At 50.8% G+C, this 14,542-nt stretch overlaps 1 protein-coding gene across 1 annotated transcript; it reads left to right on the forward strand.

Annotated features, from left to right (window-relative positions):
- Positions 1-9,180: 9,180 nt before the first annotated feature.
- CDKN1B (cyclin dependent kinase inhibitor 1B) lies at positions 9,181-13,428 on the forward strand. The gene is made up of 3 exons (XM_075761030.1): positions 9,181-10,119; positions 10,712-10,842; positions 12,157-13,428. The coding sequence occupies exons 1-2, from the start codon at positions 9,645-9,647 to the stop codon at positions 10,831-10,833; spliced, it is 597 nt and encodes a 198-aa protein (XP_075617145.1). The 5' UTR covers positions 9,181-9,644; the 3' UTR covers positions 10,834-10,842; positions 12,157-13,428.
- Positions 13,429-14,542: the final 1,114 nt, after the last annotated feature.

Below are 14,542 nucleotides of genomic sequence, written 5' to 3' on the forward strand. Positions count from 1 at the left end.
GTATAGGCTGTTATCACTTGTTAGAAACTGAAAAGGAAAAGAATCAAATTACTTATTAATTAAATACAAACTCTGTAAAATTGTTCAGAAATAACCAGCCTGCAGGGCCCAAGTTGCAGATGCCTGATATTTGAATGTACAAAAGAAAAACAGTTTATTAGCATTATCATCAGCTTTTTCCTACCAATAATTTGCAGGGAGGCAAGAAAGCTGTAGTAGATATTGCTGTTCTCACTGAAAGATTCCATTAAATCACCCTTGTAAAAAGAAACAATTTCTAAGAAGAAATAAATGGCTATTGTAAAATGTTTTTAGGAGCATCCACAGAAGGGGTAGTACCAACCTAAAATAAATTCAATTAAATAAAAACAGTTTTCACAGGCAGAAAAATGATGTAGCTATGTCATCTTTCTGTAATTATTACTGAGAATGTGACCTTGGAAGTCTGCACAATTGTAATGAAATTGAGGTGCCCTGGCGCTGAAGTCACTCTCAAAAATAGGACTTCAGCAGCTTTGAACCAAAGCTAGTTGGCTTTGCAGATTCTTCCCAAATGTTTCTCCAGCTCATATGTTCAGAGCTAAAGACAACCCTTCACTTGTGTAGCCAAATGGACCTCGGTTCCCAGTGTGAGCACTTCTCACTATTTTGCTGTATCGATTAATTTTTTTGTCTTAAAGCTCGTGGTCCTGAAGCCATGCTACTGCTTGAGAGTTTTGGATCTTTCCTTTCCAGTAGAATGAGTTCCTGGTACCTGTGAATAAGGAGGAAGTCTCAAAAAGCAGAAGACATTAAAAAGAACCCCAACACTTATTCTTTTGGAAACCTCAGCATTATTAAAACCCTGAAGCGACCTCACACCCTCAGAGCCATGTACTCATTAGAGCCCAACCTCCACCTCCCCACCAGGCACCCTGAGAGGGCTTATTGCCAACCATCTTCTACAGCGTTAGAGACAGGTTTTCAAAGGTATTTAGACACCTGAATGCCTTTGAGGAGTTGGCCCCGAGTTCTTAGCAGGCTTAACTTGGCCTGGTGGGTGGCTGACTAGCCTTTTTTGGTTGCCCAGTGCTGAGAGTTGTGGTTTTTGTTTCTGACTCTGGGGCTGAGCAAACCAACCACAGCAGAAAGTGAAAGGACTTGAAGGAAGGGTCTAGCAAGGTCTAATAGTTTGCTTTGAAGACTTGCAAGGAGCATGTTAGAAAGGGCTCCCCACTGGCCCGAGAGGCTTTGGCTGCTGTGAGGTTCTTAAGGCTCTCTTGAAATGATAGAGTGCTGTGGGCTCAAAAAGTGTCCAGACACCCACAAGGCCAGATGAAGTCTTGGATTAATTTTTGGTAATTTTGGTTGGTTTGGAAGGGCAGAGAAGTTCTAAGAGGTTGCACATGGCTTGCGAGTACCGGAGACCACCAGGAGTAGAAGAACTTATTTTAGGACCTTTATTACAGACATCTGAAGAGCAGTTATCGAGTGAGACCATAGCCTTTGCTGCCTCTGATTTCCCACCTGTATGTTGCAGACTTGAGGTGGGGGCAACAGCAGAAAAGGAGAATTGCCTGGGCCTAGGCCTCTCATAGTATATATCAGCTATGTTTTGTCTCTGTCATTCAAGTAAGCTATTAAATATCAACTGCAATATTTGCAATGCTAACTTTGTACTTTGGAAAGGTTTTGAATGGAAGTTGTTCTCAAAAAGCCTTTCAAACCAGAGATAACAAGGTGACAAATCCTTTAAAGTGATGCTTTCAGGTACTTGTCGTGTAAATAGATGTCCCAGTTTAGCTGCTGGCAGCCAGAACAAAGGGAGGAATCAGGCAGCTTGTTAGAGTCAAAAAACACAGCAGATTAGGCCTCTGCTCAGAGAAATGTTTAACTCCTTATGGGGGGAAACCTAGAACAAATGCTGGTAAATACAAGGGCTCTCTTTTTCCATCTTTCTCATAAGCATATTTGTCATAAGCATCTGAATCATGACCCCAGTGCATTTTGCAATAGACTGGCTTAAGTGAAATAATTTTTGCCTTTTGGCTTGGCAGCTTACTCTACTATTTTAGGCATGGCTGATTCAGATCAGCCATGAACGGGGTTAAGGGCAGTGATGGCAACCCCTATAGTAATTGGGCTTTGCAGGCTGTTGCCCTGGCAGGGCTACCACTGGTGCAGATGGATGGTGGAAGAGCACTTCTGGGGAGGAGCAAGGAGTTGTAAATTTGGCTACTGGCAATTGGGCTGCAAATTCTTCGAGTGCTGAGAAAATGGGAGGATCCTTTTGAACCTGATATGCAGGTGGCTCATGAGAAGATCAACTTAGAGACAGTTCTTGGGGGGGGGGTTCCCCCTTGGGGGGGTGGTGTTGTATCCCCCAAAAGACGGTGATGGTTGCAGTGTGGGGTCACAGGGAAGACAAGGTTTCTTTTGTCTTGAAGTGCCTGTCACCTACCTTATAATGATTTTCGTGTTGCCAGACATTTGCAGAATACACTTTCAATTTTTCTGTGTAATAATCACTTTACTGTAGGTTAGTGCCCTGGCTTTTGCATCCTGGAGCTGTACAATTCCCTTGCTGGGTTGATTAACGCGAACAAAATGTGGTAAGCTTGAAATGTAATGGGTACTGTTATATTTGTAATTACCCTGGCACCTAGAGACCTCGAGTGAGATTGAAGTCCCACTGTACCTGGTACTGTACAAACAGAGCGTTTCCAACAGCTTAAAGTCTAAACAGATTAGGAAAAGCGTGAGGGGGGAAACGTAGGTGCCAAGAGTTGCAGCAATGTGCATAATATGACCCAGGGAAACCAGGACCAGAACTTGGATCTCAAGCCCTGATAGTAATCAGTTACTTAATGCCATCATTTTGCTATGTGACATGGGTCATCTCCCTTGAAGGGTTTAGAAAGTAGCCAGACTAGTTCCTCTGTTTATATAAGGAAGATGGTTGTAGACCTCTTGATCCTAAGGCAATCAATATAGTCCATAGGGGGGAAGAAAAAAAAAAAAAAAAAAAGAAAAGAAAAAGAAAAAGAAAAAACCTTGGGCTAGATTCTCATGTAAATGGCACCCAGAATGCCTAAAATTGTGACAGATGCAGATGGTTTTGTGTCTGGTTATTTTTTTGGTGAGCAGCCTCTTTGTGGTCAGTTGTAAGCGCTACATTTACATAGTCCTGCATTTCTGAAAAAGCCTATTGCATAAAGTTAGGATCCTACTAAATGAAAACAAAACACAACACTAACGAAAAATAACAAGCTCTTCCAACAATGTCCAGTAACTGAGCTAGAGGTTAGTGCTGCATTCTGGAAAAAAAAAAAAATTATTCCAGGCACCATATGATTTCATGCACTAAAAACTTTAAACATTTCAGAGGAATATAACATATGACATAGGGTGTTTTTATTTAATGAATGGCTTTAAGAAATGGGGCCAGTGTCCCTTCTCACAGATGAACATCTTGTGCCAAGAGCGTTGCTGTACAATGTGTCATCACTCGGGAACCTAAAGAATTGTACTTGAGAAAACATTGCTACAACATATCATCCCCTTCCCAGAAAGGTTCACTTCAGGCTTTGTAGAAAAACAGAACAACTCATTTCCACTGAATATAATTCATCTGTTGAGAAACTTTCTTAAAGGCGTAGGTCGCTGAGCAAGTGGCTGGAAAACTGTTTAATCTCGTAGTAACAATAATAGTTCATCATTATTATTACTACTTAGCTCTTGCATTGCACTTTCTATACTCAGCGGGCTTTAAAAACACGAAGCAGTTAATCCTGGAGCTCCCTGAAGTATTTCACCTGAGTGGGGCTGGTCTTCAGCCTGAGGTACAGCTGCCACCAAGGCCAGGACCTTCTGTTTTACCGGAAAGGGCAACCGCACAGTGAGCTAGAGGGCTTTGTCCAATGTGTTTGTACCTGAGAATATTCTATGTGGTCTGCATTGTGGTTGGGGGAAGGGGAGGGAAGGGGAGGGAAGGGAAAAGAGGGAAAAGAGGGAAAAAAGGGAAAGGGAGGAGGGGGAAGGGAAAAGGAAAAGGAGAAAAAGGGGAGAGGGAGAGGGAGAGGGAAAGGGAAAGGGAAAGGGAAAGGGAAAGGGAAAGGGAAAGGGAAAGGGAAAGGGAAAGGGAAAGGGAAAGGGAAAGGGCCTGCTTAGCTGCCATGAGAAGCCTCTGGTTAAGATTCTCATGTCCAAAATTTGCTATTCTAACAGAGTGGCAAGGGATATGTGGCATATTAAATGGGAAGTCTTACACAGATGTAGTTATATTGGCTTGAAAATGCTTTTGTTCATATGGTGTGTTTTGTTTGGGGAAATTAGGCCAGTTTACAGCAAGTAATTATTTTACTGATTTAAGCCTCAGCCTAACAATTGTGTTGTTCGCTGGGATAGCTCAACATAAGCATGTGTGTGTTTATTTTTAGGGACTGCATACGAACATCCTCTTCCTTGTCCGTGGTGTGAAAATGGAAGAGTTGATTACCCAGAAGGAAGAGTGCATCACTGCTGGCTGTAGGACACTCCCAGCTTCACCTGTTTCAAGAGTAGTTTAAGCTCTCTCTCATTTTGCTCTTCAGGCAAAATGAAAAAAAAAAAAAAAAAAAAGAAAAAAAAAGGTGGTCTGAGCTATACCAGGAGATTCTTCCCTGATATAAAATCAGGGTCGTTTAGAAGGATTGCTCCTTTAGCAAGTCAAGGGAAGGGTGGTGACAAGCAGAGAGCTCCAGAGAGAGAATTAGTAACTTTGAGTGCTAATAATTTAACCTGTATCTTCCACAGACGTAAATGTTTGTATAACCTGCCCTACAGCACGGTGAGATGGTCCAACTCCTTGCACTAGCGCAGAGAAGGCAGTTCTGACAGATTACCTGCTTTATAAAGCAAATCCCATTAAAGGCACCCCTAAGCTGTACCCCCAGCCAGCACCCTCTCAAGGACTCAAAATCCCCTGAATCGGTCCTCGCACCCTGATCCCATCCAAGGTTTCTGCAGATGTATGACGGGGCCCACACCCCTGGGCACAACTGCTCTCCACCTGCAGCAAGGGAAACAGAAAGCAGAGCCCAAAAAAGTTGCGGGGCAGCAGGAATGAGAGCAGGGACCCCGCCTGGGGGGGCGGGGGGGCCGCAGCCCGGGGTGGGGGTGATGCTGTCAGGAGGGAGGCCGGGCGCTGGCGCTGGCCTGATTTCTGTCCTTAGGCTCCCTCTAGAGTTTACATCAGATGAGCAAAAGGTCTTAATCTCCGCTTGGCTGTACCCTCTCTCCGCGGCGTGGGCAGCACACCTACCTCCTGCCTGCGCCGAGCCCTCCTGCCTGCAGCAAGGGGGTTGCAGGCAGGGCGGGCAGCAGGAGCAGCTCGGTGGCAGGGATGCTCCCTGCTGAGCTGCGAGGCACGCAGAGAGGGGCTGGCATCTCCTAGCCCCCCTTGGCACTGCTCCGGTGCTGGGCATGGCTGGATGATACCCCAGGGCCTTCATAAGCTAAAATGGCACAGGCTTCTCTTCTCCCTGATGGCCTCTGATGTTGAACCTCTCCGGGGCCCTAATCCTGCCCAGAAGGGAAGGGCTCCTGTTAAGCGCGTTATGAATATCCCCAGTGCAATCAGGTGAATTCTTGGGGCCTGTGCTTCAAACCCCATGGCTGCCTCGCCCCACATATCTTGAGAAAATTAGTGTTTTGTCTGTAAAAGTGGAGATGTGGGGGAAACAGCATCAGGTCAGTAACAGCTGAAGTGGGTGAGAAGCAAACTTGCTCAAGGCTCCGGCTTTCAAATGGGTCACGTTGTGCCCCTGCCTCCTTCATCCTCAACTCTGGAAGACACATCCTGGAACAGCTCAGGTATTATTCCCAAATTCCCTGCTATTTGCAAGGGAATATTGAAAATCCCAAATGACCCAGCCTCTTTATGTGTACGGTTCAGATGTGCTTTGCTGGTTCGCTTGACAACCTTATAAAGTGCTGGGGAAGGAGGGTGGCCAAAATGAGGACGGGAAGCTTGCCTAAGCGGTTCTGGAGGAAAGAAAAACAGCGAGCAGCTCTGCCAGTGGAAAAGCCCAAACAAGAGAGAGGAGCAGGGTACTGGGAAGAGAGGGGACAGGGTGTTCAGAGGCTATTAGAGGAGCCAGGACATTCCTCGCACAGATCTCCCTATAAACACTCCTCCCTCCTTCCTGGTTCCCTCCTCCAAGTTTTGGTTGTGTGCGGGTTTTTTTTTCCCCCGTTTTTTTTTTTTCCTTCTGTTGTTGTCGTTTGTTTTCCTTTCTTTCTCTAATCCTGTCTTCCGATCTTTGACTGGCTGCATCTTCAGCTTAAATGGCAGCAGAGAGAGGAGAAACTGGCCGGCTGCAGGCAAGGACGTTGGGGTCGCTCTCAGACCTCGCCCCCCGCCTCATCCCCACCCGCTCCGCGGCCGCGCAAACCCGCGCACCCCGCGCACCGCCTCCCCTCCGCAGCCCCGCTGCTGTGCCCCGCTTTTGCAAGACGATGGCGCTCTGATCTTTCCAGATCCTTACTCCAGAGCTCTCTATTTTTTTTTTATTTTTTTTTTTTTTCACGCTTCGCTGCTACTACGGGCGGGCGCCTGCCTCTCTCACGATTTGCTGCAGCCATCGGGGGTGCCTGACTGTAAACAAAACACTTTAGATCATGGCAAGGTCGCTGCAGACACAGCCTTTTTCTCCTTTGCAGCCGCAGCGATTTAAGGTGGATTGCCGAGACAGCACCGCAGGGAAGGGGGGGGGGGGGGGAACCCGAAAGGGCCGCGGATGCTCCGAGGATGCGAATGCTCCAGGGATGCGGATGCTTCCCCCTCCGCTCCCGGCTTTTAATTATTCGTTTTCAATACATTTGCACAGCATCCAGGGGATTAGTCCCTGGGCCTTGTGCTAGGGGAGGTATAAACAGCACAACAACAACAAAAAAGAAGGTTCTTGTCTTACAGTAACTTGTTTCTTCTTTTCCAAAGGCTGTAGATAAATTCTTTACCACTGCGGTCGTGTTCCTGGTTGTTTACCCGTTGGGCACACAGTCTTTTCCAATATTTGGAGACCATAATTATTTTTTTCCCTGGTGTTTCTATTCTGGTACAATGTTGTATTCCCACCGACAAGGGGTTTGTCTGTCTTTTGTGGACTCGTGAGACAAGCAGTGACTCCCAAGGAGCAGAGACTGGGAACTCCTTATCTGAGGACTCACCAGTGGGACATTCAGCAGGTTACCAGCAGGCAGATCCCCCTCTGTGGGGTGAGCCCTGGGCATCTTCAGGGAGCACCAGAACATATTTTGCAGATCACTTCCTTAGCCTACAACAATTCTGTTGTGTAAATCAGCAAAACAAGTCAAGTGTCACACACCTGACAGAGAAAGCGAAGAGAAGTTTGAAATGGCCCTTCCTCACTGTTGGCTATGGAAGTCAAAGACAGGAAAGCCTGGAGAAACAAAGATGAAATCCTGCAAATAAAGCAGATTAATAGGGCCCGCTTTGCCATCTGATGCAGTTTTATCAGGGACTTGCAACTTTAAAAAAAAGTCTCAGCTGCTGCAGACATGAGAATGTCAACTTTAATTTTCTGTAAGTGAATTGCTAGAACTTGTGGTTGCTGAGAAAAATTGGAAAACAACTTCTGAGTATAAAAATAACATGGGTAATATTTTATTTCAACCTTGTGCTTTTTAAACCAATCTCATTTGTATTCTTCTTTTATTTTTTTTTGCCTGTGCACATAATTTTTTTGAACTTGGGTCTGGCGATACTGAGATTACTTGGGTGAGTGGTGTGAGCAGAGGCCGGGGGCTCTACTACCTCTGGGCTGATAAAGGCAAGCAGACTGCTGTGGCCTGGGCATGAGTGCTGTATAATGGTTTTGTCCCCCCTCCAGTGTGTATCAGCATATCAGTTCACCAGAGCAACTGCAGCGAAGGTTTCAGTGGCCCATCAAAACTCTAGACCCCAAACCAGAATGACTCTGTGTGTGTAAGTACAACACAGGGTAGAAGGTCCATGTCTTCAAGGCCAAATCAGTTGACTCTTTTTTCAGCCAGTTAAACCCAGTTGTGTCGACCCTTGCCTTGTTGAGCAAGCTTGTCACTGGTGTGACTTTCTCCAGAAGCAAAATTTGGAGAGGGTTGCTCTGCTTGCAGAGGAGACCTGGCCAGATGGATTGGTGTGAAGAGCCTCCTGCCCTCCAAAGATTTGGGCCCTGGATCTGGGCCCATGGAAAAGTCAAAACCTTCAGCACCTGAGAGTGCCAGCAGTGTCCTGACGCATCGAGGGGCCTGCCCTGCCTAGTGAGGGAAGATGGCTGTGGAAGGGGCTGGAGACAAGGAGGGTAGAGAGGAGGAGGCTGTGTTGCTCTTATCTCCACCATACCTGCTGTGGCTATCCGAGGAAGTTGCTTAGAAAATCCCTGGCTGTGACTCTTGACTCATCTAATCTTCCGAGCACACAAACAGGACAAAACCAAATGCTTTTGTTGTCTTTCCCCTACTTGCTGAGATCTGAAATCCCTGCAGAGGCTTTTTTTTTTAGAGCCATTTCTTCACCTAGTCCTCTGCTCAGAAGGCAGCAAGAGGTGATCCTCCCCTCCCCTGGGAGCCACCAGCTTGTGGGGGTCAGCAATTAGGGGTGCCGGTCTGCCCTGCAAAGTCGCGGGGGGACAGCCTCCCCACTGGCCCTGAGCTTGCCCCCAACCCCGAACCTCCTGGGGGGGGGGGGGGGGGGGGCGGGCTGCGTTGCAAGAGCCCAGCCCGGGAAAATCAGAGCAGTGAGAGACTCCTGTCACAGGAATGAGTCAAAACCATAACCAGCCGTCACCATTACTCAGGCCTCTCGGGCAAGCAACGGGATGGGGTGGGTTTTTTTGGGAGGGGTGCGGTGGTGGACACAAATCCCGCCGGGCCTGGGCTTTGCGGAGAGAGGCAGCGAGCTGGCGGCGGGCAGCGCGGTGCCTCCCTACCCCTCTCGCCTCCATCGCCCCGGTTCCTCGTCCCCCGCCTCCCCCACGGCACGGCACGGCACGGCACGGCACGGCACGGCACGGCTCGGTGCGGCGGCAGCCCAGCCCGGCCCGGCCGGGGCCACCTTTAGAGCCGGCGGCGGCAGCGAGGCAGGGCCCAGCCGACGGGGCGGTGCCCGCCGCCGTAACCAATAGCTCGGCCGGGCTGTTTAAATAGACTCGTCCTGTCAATCATTTTCTTCTTCGTCAGCCTCCCTTCAATCGCCATATTGGGCAACCGAGAAAAGGGCTCGTCTCCTCTTGTTTTTTTCCGTCTCGCTTTTACTACGCGGCGGCGGTGCGAGCGGCGGGGGCATCACCATCACCGGCGGGGCAGCGCCGCTCCCCGCCTGCGCGCTCCCCCCGCGCACCGCTCCTTCACCCGCCCGGGGCTCCCCGGCGGCGGCGGCGGCTCTCGGGGCTCATCCCCGGGCCGGCGCTTATGCAAGGGCGCCTCCTCGCCCCTTCTGAGCGGGCCGAGGGCGAGCGGGGTCGAGGCGGAGCCGGAGAGTGGGCCAGCGCGGAGAGGAGACGCGGAGCAAAGCCGGCGAGCGCCGAGAAATAAAAGGCGGAGAGGAGGAGGAGGAGGAGGCGGCGGCTGCGGGGGGGAGAGCAGCGAGCAAAACAACTGCCGCCAGAAGAAAGAGGTGGGGGGAGATGTCAAACGTCCGTATTTCTAATGGGAGCCCTACCCTGGAGCGCATGGAAGCCAGGCAGTCGGAGTACCCGAAGCCGTCAGCTTGCAGGAACCTCTTCGGGCCAGTGAATAACGAAGAGTTAAACAGGGACTTGAAGAAGCACTTCCAGGAGATGGAGGAGGCATACCAGAGGAAGTGGAATTTCGATTTCCAAAATCACAAGCCGCTGGAAGGCAGGTACGAGTGGCAAGCCGTGGAGAAGGGGAGCTCGCCCGAGTTCTACTTCAGACCCCCCAGGCTACTGAAAGCTGTCTGCAAGTCCTCCGGCCGCCAGAGCTTGGATGTAAACGGGAATTGCCAAACCGTGGTTTTTGTCGGTTCTCAGGGAATCTCAGAGGACACTCACTGTGTAGATCAAAAGACTGGTGTTTCTGAAAATCAGACGGACTTTGCAGAGCAGTGCACTGGGCAGAGGAAAAGACCTGCCACCGATGGTAACGTACCCTTAGGAATGCCGCAGAGCTTTTCTCCGCCTGCCCTGCCGGTGTCAGCTCCGGGGCTCTCGGCCCCTTCGCCCGTGCCACGCGTGGCCTGACCGCGATGGGCTGTGCCCCGCCGGGCACCGGCTCGGTGACCCCCCCCCCCCCGCCTCCTTTCCCCATAAAAAGGCTAGGTGCTGTTTGCAGTCCCAGGGGGGTCCCGCGTTAGATGGGAGCCGGTAGATGATTTGCAAGGAAAAGCCCTTAGACGCGCATCGTGCCCTCGTCCCTTCGCCGCCCCTCAGCGGGGACCCGGCCTCCTGCCCGGCTGGGAGGAGGTTCATAACGTGAAGCAAAAGAAGGATAGGGATTTTAGCCGAAAACAGGAAACTTGGATCTTTTACCTAACGAGAAGCCCTTCTCCCCTCTCCCTTCTCGCTTTCACGTAGCCGATAGCTGACATGGGGATCCGGGAATATCCCCGCCCCGGTCCCATCTCCCCCCCCCCCCCCCCCCCCCCTTGGATGCAGAGCAGACATCTGGAAGGAAAATATTTCAATATCACTCTCCCCCCCTCCTCCCCTTGTTTTTAATTTTCCCCTCCTAGATTCCTCTCCTCAAACTAAAAGAGCCAACACAACAGAAGAAGAGGGTTCAGCAAACTCCCCCAGTGCCAGTTCAGTGGAGCAAACACCCAAGAAATCAAGCCCAAGACGACATCAAACGTAAACCGTTTAGGTAGGTTCCCTTTAGGGTCTGGCGTTAGGATGCGAGTAAGGGGAAGAAAGGGTGACCGAGTGGGTATCCTGCTTCGGGAAGGGGGGGAGGGGACCCTCCTGGGCTGCGGGGGTCTTTTCCCCGAGGAAGGGTGGCTTTCCCCAAGCGCTCGGGGATGGGTGTGTGGTGGGGGTGGGACGCGCAGGGCTTGAAAAGAACAAAACAAGGGCGAAGCGCAGCGCCGGGCTCCGCAGCGTCGCCCGGGCAGGGGCTGGGGCGGCGGCGGGAGCCCCGGCCGTGGTGGGACCGACCCTGCCTTCCCTCCCTCCTCCGGGACCGGGACCGGAGGCAGGGAGGGCCCTTTCCCAAGGACCGTGCGGGTGGAGGGACGGAGCTTCAAACGCGGCTGGTGCATGATGTCAGATGACAAGGGATTTCGGGGGGCTTCCCATGTGTGTGCCCCCGGATGGTTTTTCACTTAAAATGTCAGCGTTGCTGTCGCACGTCGCGGCGACCTCCCACCCCGGGAGAAATAAAAGTTGGGTCTAAGGGGAATCCGGGCACTTTCTTTAAAATACGAGCTAGGCAAGGTCGGTTTGGTGTCGTGTCCCCCCCCCCCCCCCCCCCCCAGTTGTTTTGGTTTGGTTTGGTTTTAGACGTTGGCGAAGGCAAAAGAACGAGTTAATGGGAGCTGGATTGTGCTTTTTTTTTTTTTCTTTTAGCCTTCCCCCCCGCCCCGTTCTTGTTGTTGTTTTGTTTTAAGGCGAGGGCTGGGGCGGAGGGAGTTGGTAAATTGCGCCGGCGGTTTCGGAGCCGAGGTTAGGAGCGAGGTTTACAAACACGATTTGCGATTGTGCAGAAAGAGATTAAGCTGTAAAGCAGAAGTTGCAACAAATTAGTCCCGCTGGGGTGAGCCGTGGAGGAGCACGTCAGCATGCGTGGCTATGCAAATGCCGCTACTACCGCCCGCTTGTTTGGGTGGGGGGGAGCCGCCGGGCGGGGTGGGGGAGAGCGGGCCGAGCCCCGGGCCGGAGAGGAGGGATCCCGCCGCCCTCGTTTTCCCCGCCGACGGGCCAAACGGGCCGAGGACCGGCTGGCAGGAGTGCCAGCAGCGCGGCCCCCGGCGTGCGGGGCGGCCCCGGCGGGGCGCGGACGGCGGCGGGCAGCGGAGGGGCCCCGCCCGGGCAGGGCCCGCCCGCCCCGGGGATGCGGTGTCGGTTTGAACCGGTTGCGCCGCGGATCGCGTTTCTTCTCGACGTTTTCTAATCGCCTTCTCCCTCCCCGTCTTCTTTCCCTCCCTCTTCCCCCCCCCCCCCTCCCCTTTCCCCGTTGCAGAGCGGAGGATGTGCGTGTCCTCGTTCATCGGGTGCGGCGGGGGGCGATGAAGCGAGGAAGATGTAAAGTTGTAGTGGAAACGAAAATACATATCGCCGATCTCCGTGGGATGGAGGTCCTGTACAAGCACTGAAAAAAAACCAACAGCAACAAAACAACAACAAAAAAGCGCAAACAATAACACTAAAATTTTAGGCACTCTTAAAAAAGACCTGCCTCTAAAAGCATTGGATGTAGCATTGTGCAATTAGGTGTTTCCTTATTTGCTTCATTGTACTACCTGTGTATATAGTTTTTACCTTATGTAGCACATAAACTTTGTTGGGAGGGGGGAGGGAGTGGTGACCGATTGGAACTTGCTTTCACAATCTAGCAAGGAAAATGTATGAAGAGAAGCAGTGTAGGGCTTTTATTACTTAAAGATGTATTGTCCCTTTAAGTGGGTCTGCTGTGTTTTTTTCCTTTTTTTTTTTCCTTTTTTTTTTTTTTTTATATACCATCGTGGTAACCCTGCTCAGAGCAGATTATTACAGGCCACTTGTGAAATTTCTTCCTACTGCATTAAGCTGAAGAGGTGGGAGCTGTGATGATTCCGTTATGTAGCAGCAAAAGTTGTCTGTTGGGCCCCCCCCCCCCCCCGACCTCAAATCCATGTAGCAAATTTGAATGCCTGTAAAAGTTGTGTAAAATCATCCTGTTGTTACATTGCTTGATTTCCTAAGTTTTGGGGTTTTTGGGGTTTTTTTTTTTGGTTGTGTGGTGTTTTTTTTTTTTTTAAACTAATCTGGAAGGCTTTTGCTCTGAATCTCAAATATTGTTGTTTTCTGATCTGACCCACTTCCTGAAGTATTTGTGTGTGAGGGAAAAGGGATACTACATCTTTACAGAGTATTTCTACATTGCCTGTGTACCTGTATGTAAAAATAAAAAAAAAGTTTGAAGTGTACCTGTGTACATAACTCTGTAAAGACACTGAGAAATTATACTAACTTATTTATGTTAAAAGATTTTTTTTTTAATCTAGAAGACAATATTTTTCCCCATAAAGCCAAAGTGGCATGTTTTTGTGCATTTGTAAATGCTCTATTTGGTAGACTTCTTAGGTTTGGGTTTATTTTTTTTTTTCTTTTTTTCTGATAATTAATATGGCTGTGCTTAAAGGATTGCAGACTGAGCCATTTTATTTTTTTTTGTAATGTGTGGGAAAAAAAATCCAGATTGATATTGTTTCACATCAAGCAATCAATAAAGAAAACTGCCATATATAAGAAATACGTTCTTCATTAGTGTGTGTTTCAGCCTCCCTCAGCCTGGCACAGGAGGAAATAAGGCTCCTTCAAGAAATACAGCAAGTTTCCTTTAGGTATCTCTTCCTGTGTCTCCAGCGCAGGTGAAAGCAAGGAATGCTGCTCGCTCTCTTCATCCTTAGTGCCACACTATCGTTTCTCATCCGTGATAGTTGGGAATGATGTGCCCTCTTAATGCAAAGGAGTGGAAATTCCTCTGTCACACTGTATTTTTTTTTTTTTTTGGGGGGGGGGGAGAGGGGGAAAGAAAAAAATACATAGCTCGAGGTATTAGTCGTTTTAAGGCTTAAAACCCAAGTCAAATTTAGCACCTTCCTGGGCCGGACAGCTGCCAGTTCTGGACCAGAGAGCCACCAATTCTCCAGGGTTTCGCTTCCCACCCCCCGCCCCCGCCGCCCAGGGACTGGTCGGGGAAGGTGCCGGTAACGAACCTCCCCTCCGACGGCTTCGCAATGGAAACCCGGTGTATCTTCTCCCACGACGGCGTTTATTGCTAACAAAGATGGCGCCTCGCACACCCCTGTCCCAGCAGATGCTGGTGCAGGCACCGGCGCGGCAGCGGCCTCTCCCGCCACCGGGGTCCCGGGGAGCGACCGCGCCGCCGTCGCGTTATCCCCCACCCCGGCCCGCGGAGAAGCGCGGTGGGCGGCAGCCGGCCGGGGATGCGCGGGGGGTCGGTCACCGCCGGAGAGAGGGGATGGCACCGGGGGAGGGCGGGGGGGCGCGGATCGCCGTGGTGCGGAGAGCCGAGGGGGGCTGCCCGGCCCTGCAGCCTCTCCATCGCCGCGCCGCCCTGCCCGCCGCGCCCGGCCGGCAAGGTGCGGGCATCCGTACCCCGTTCCCCGGGGCGATGCGGAGGTGAAGCGTTTTCATCCCTAGAGATTGCGAGAAATAAATAAATGCAAAAATACGGGGGCGGAGGGGGGGGACACGACAAACAACCCTGTGCGAGTCTCACCCCGCGCTCGCCCGGGTCCTCCCCCCCCACCACTCCCCGCTGCAACGCGATCCTGTTGTTTATCCCGGCCGTGCCTGGGTTCGCCCTCCCTCTGAAACCTCCCCGAAAACACGGGTTTGTG

This window comes from Balearica regulorum, chromosome 1, assembly GCF_011004875.1.
Source record: "Balearica regulorum gibbericeps isolate bBalReg1 chromosome 1, bBalReg1.pri, whole genome shotgun sequence".
NCBI classification, from domain to species: Eukaryota; Metazoa; Chordata; class Aves; order Gruiformes; family Gruidae; genus Balearica; species Balearica regulorum.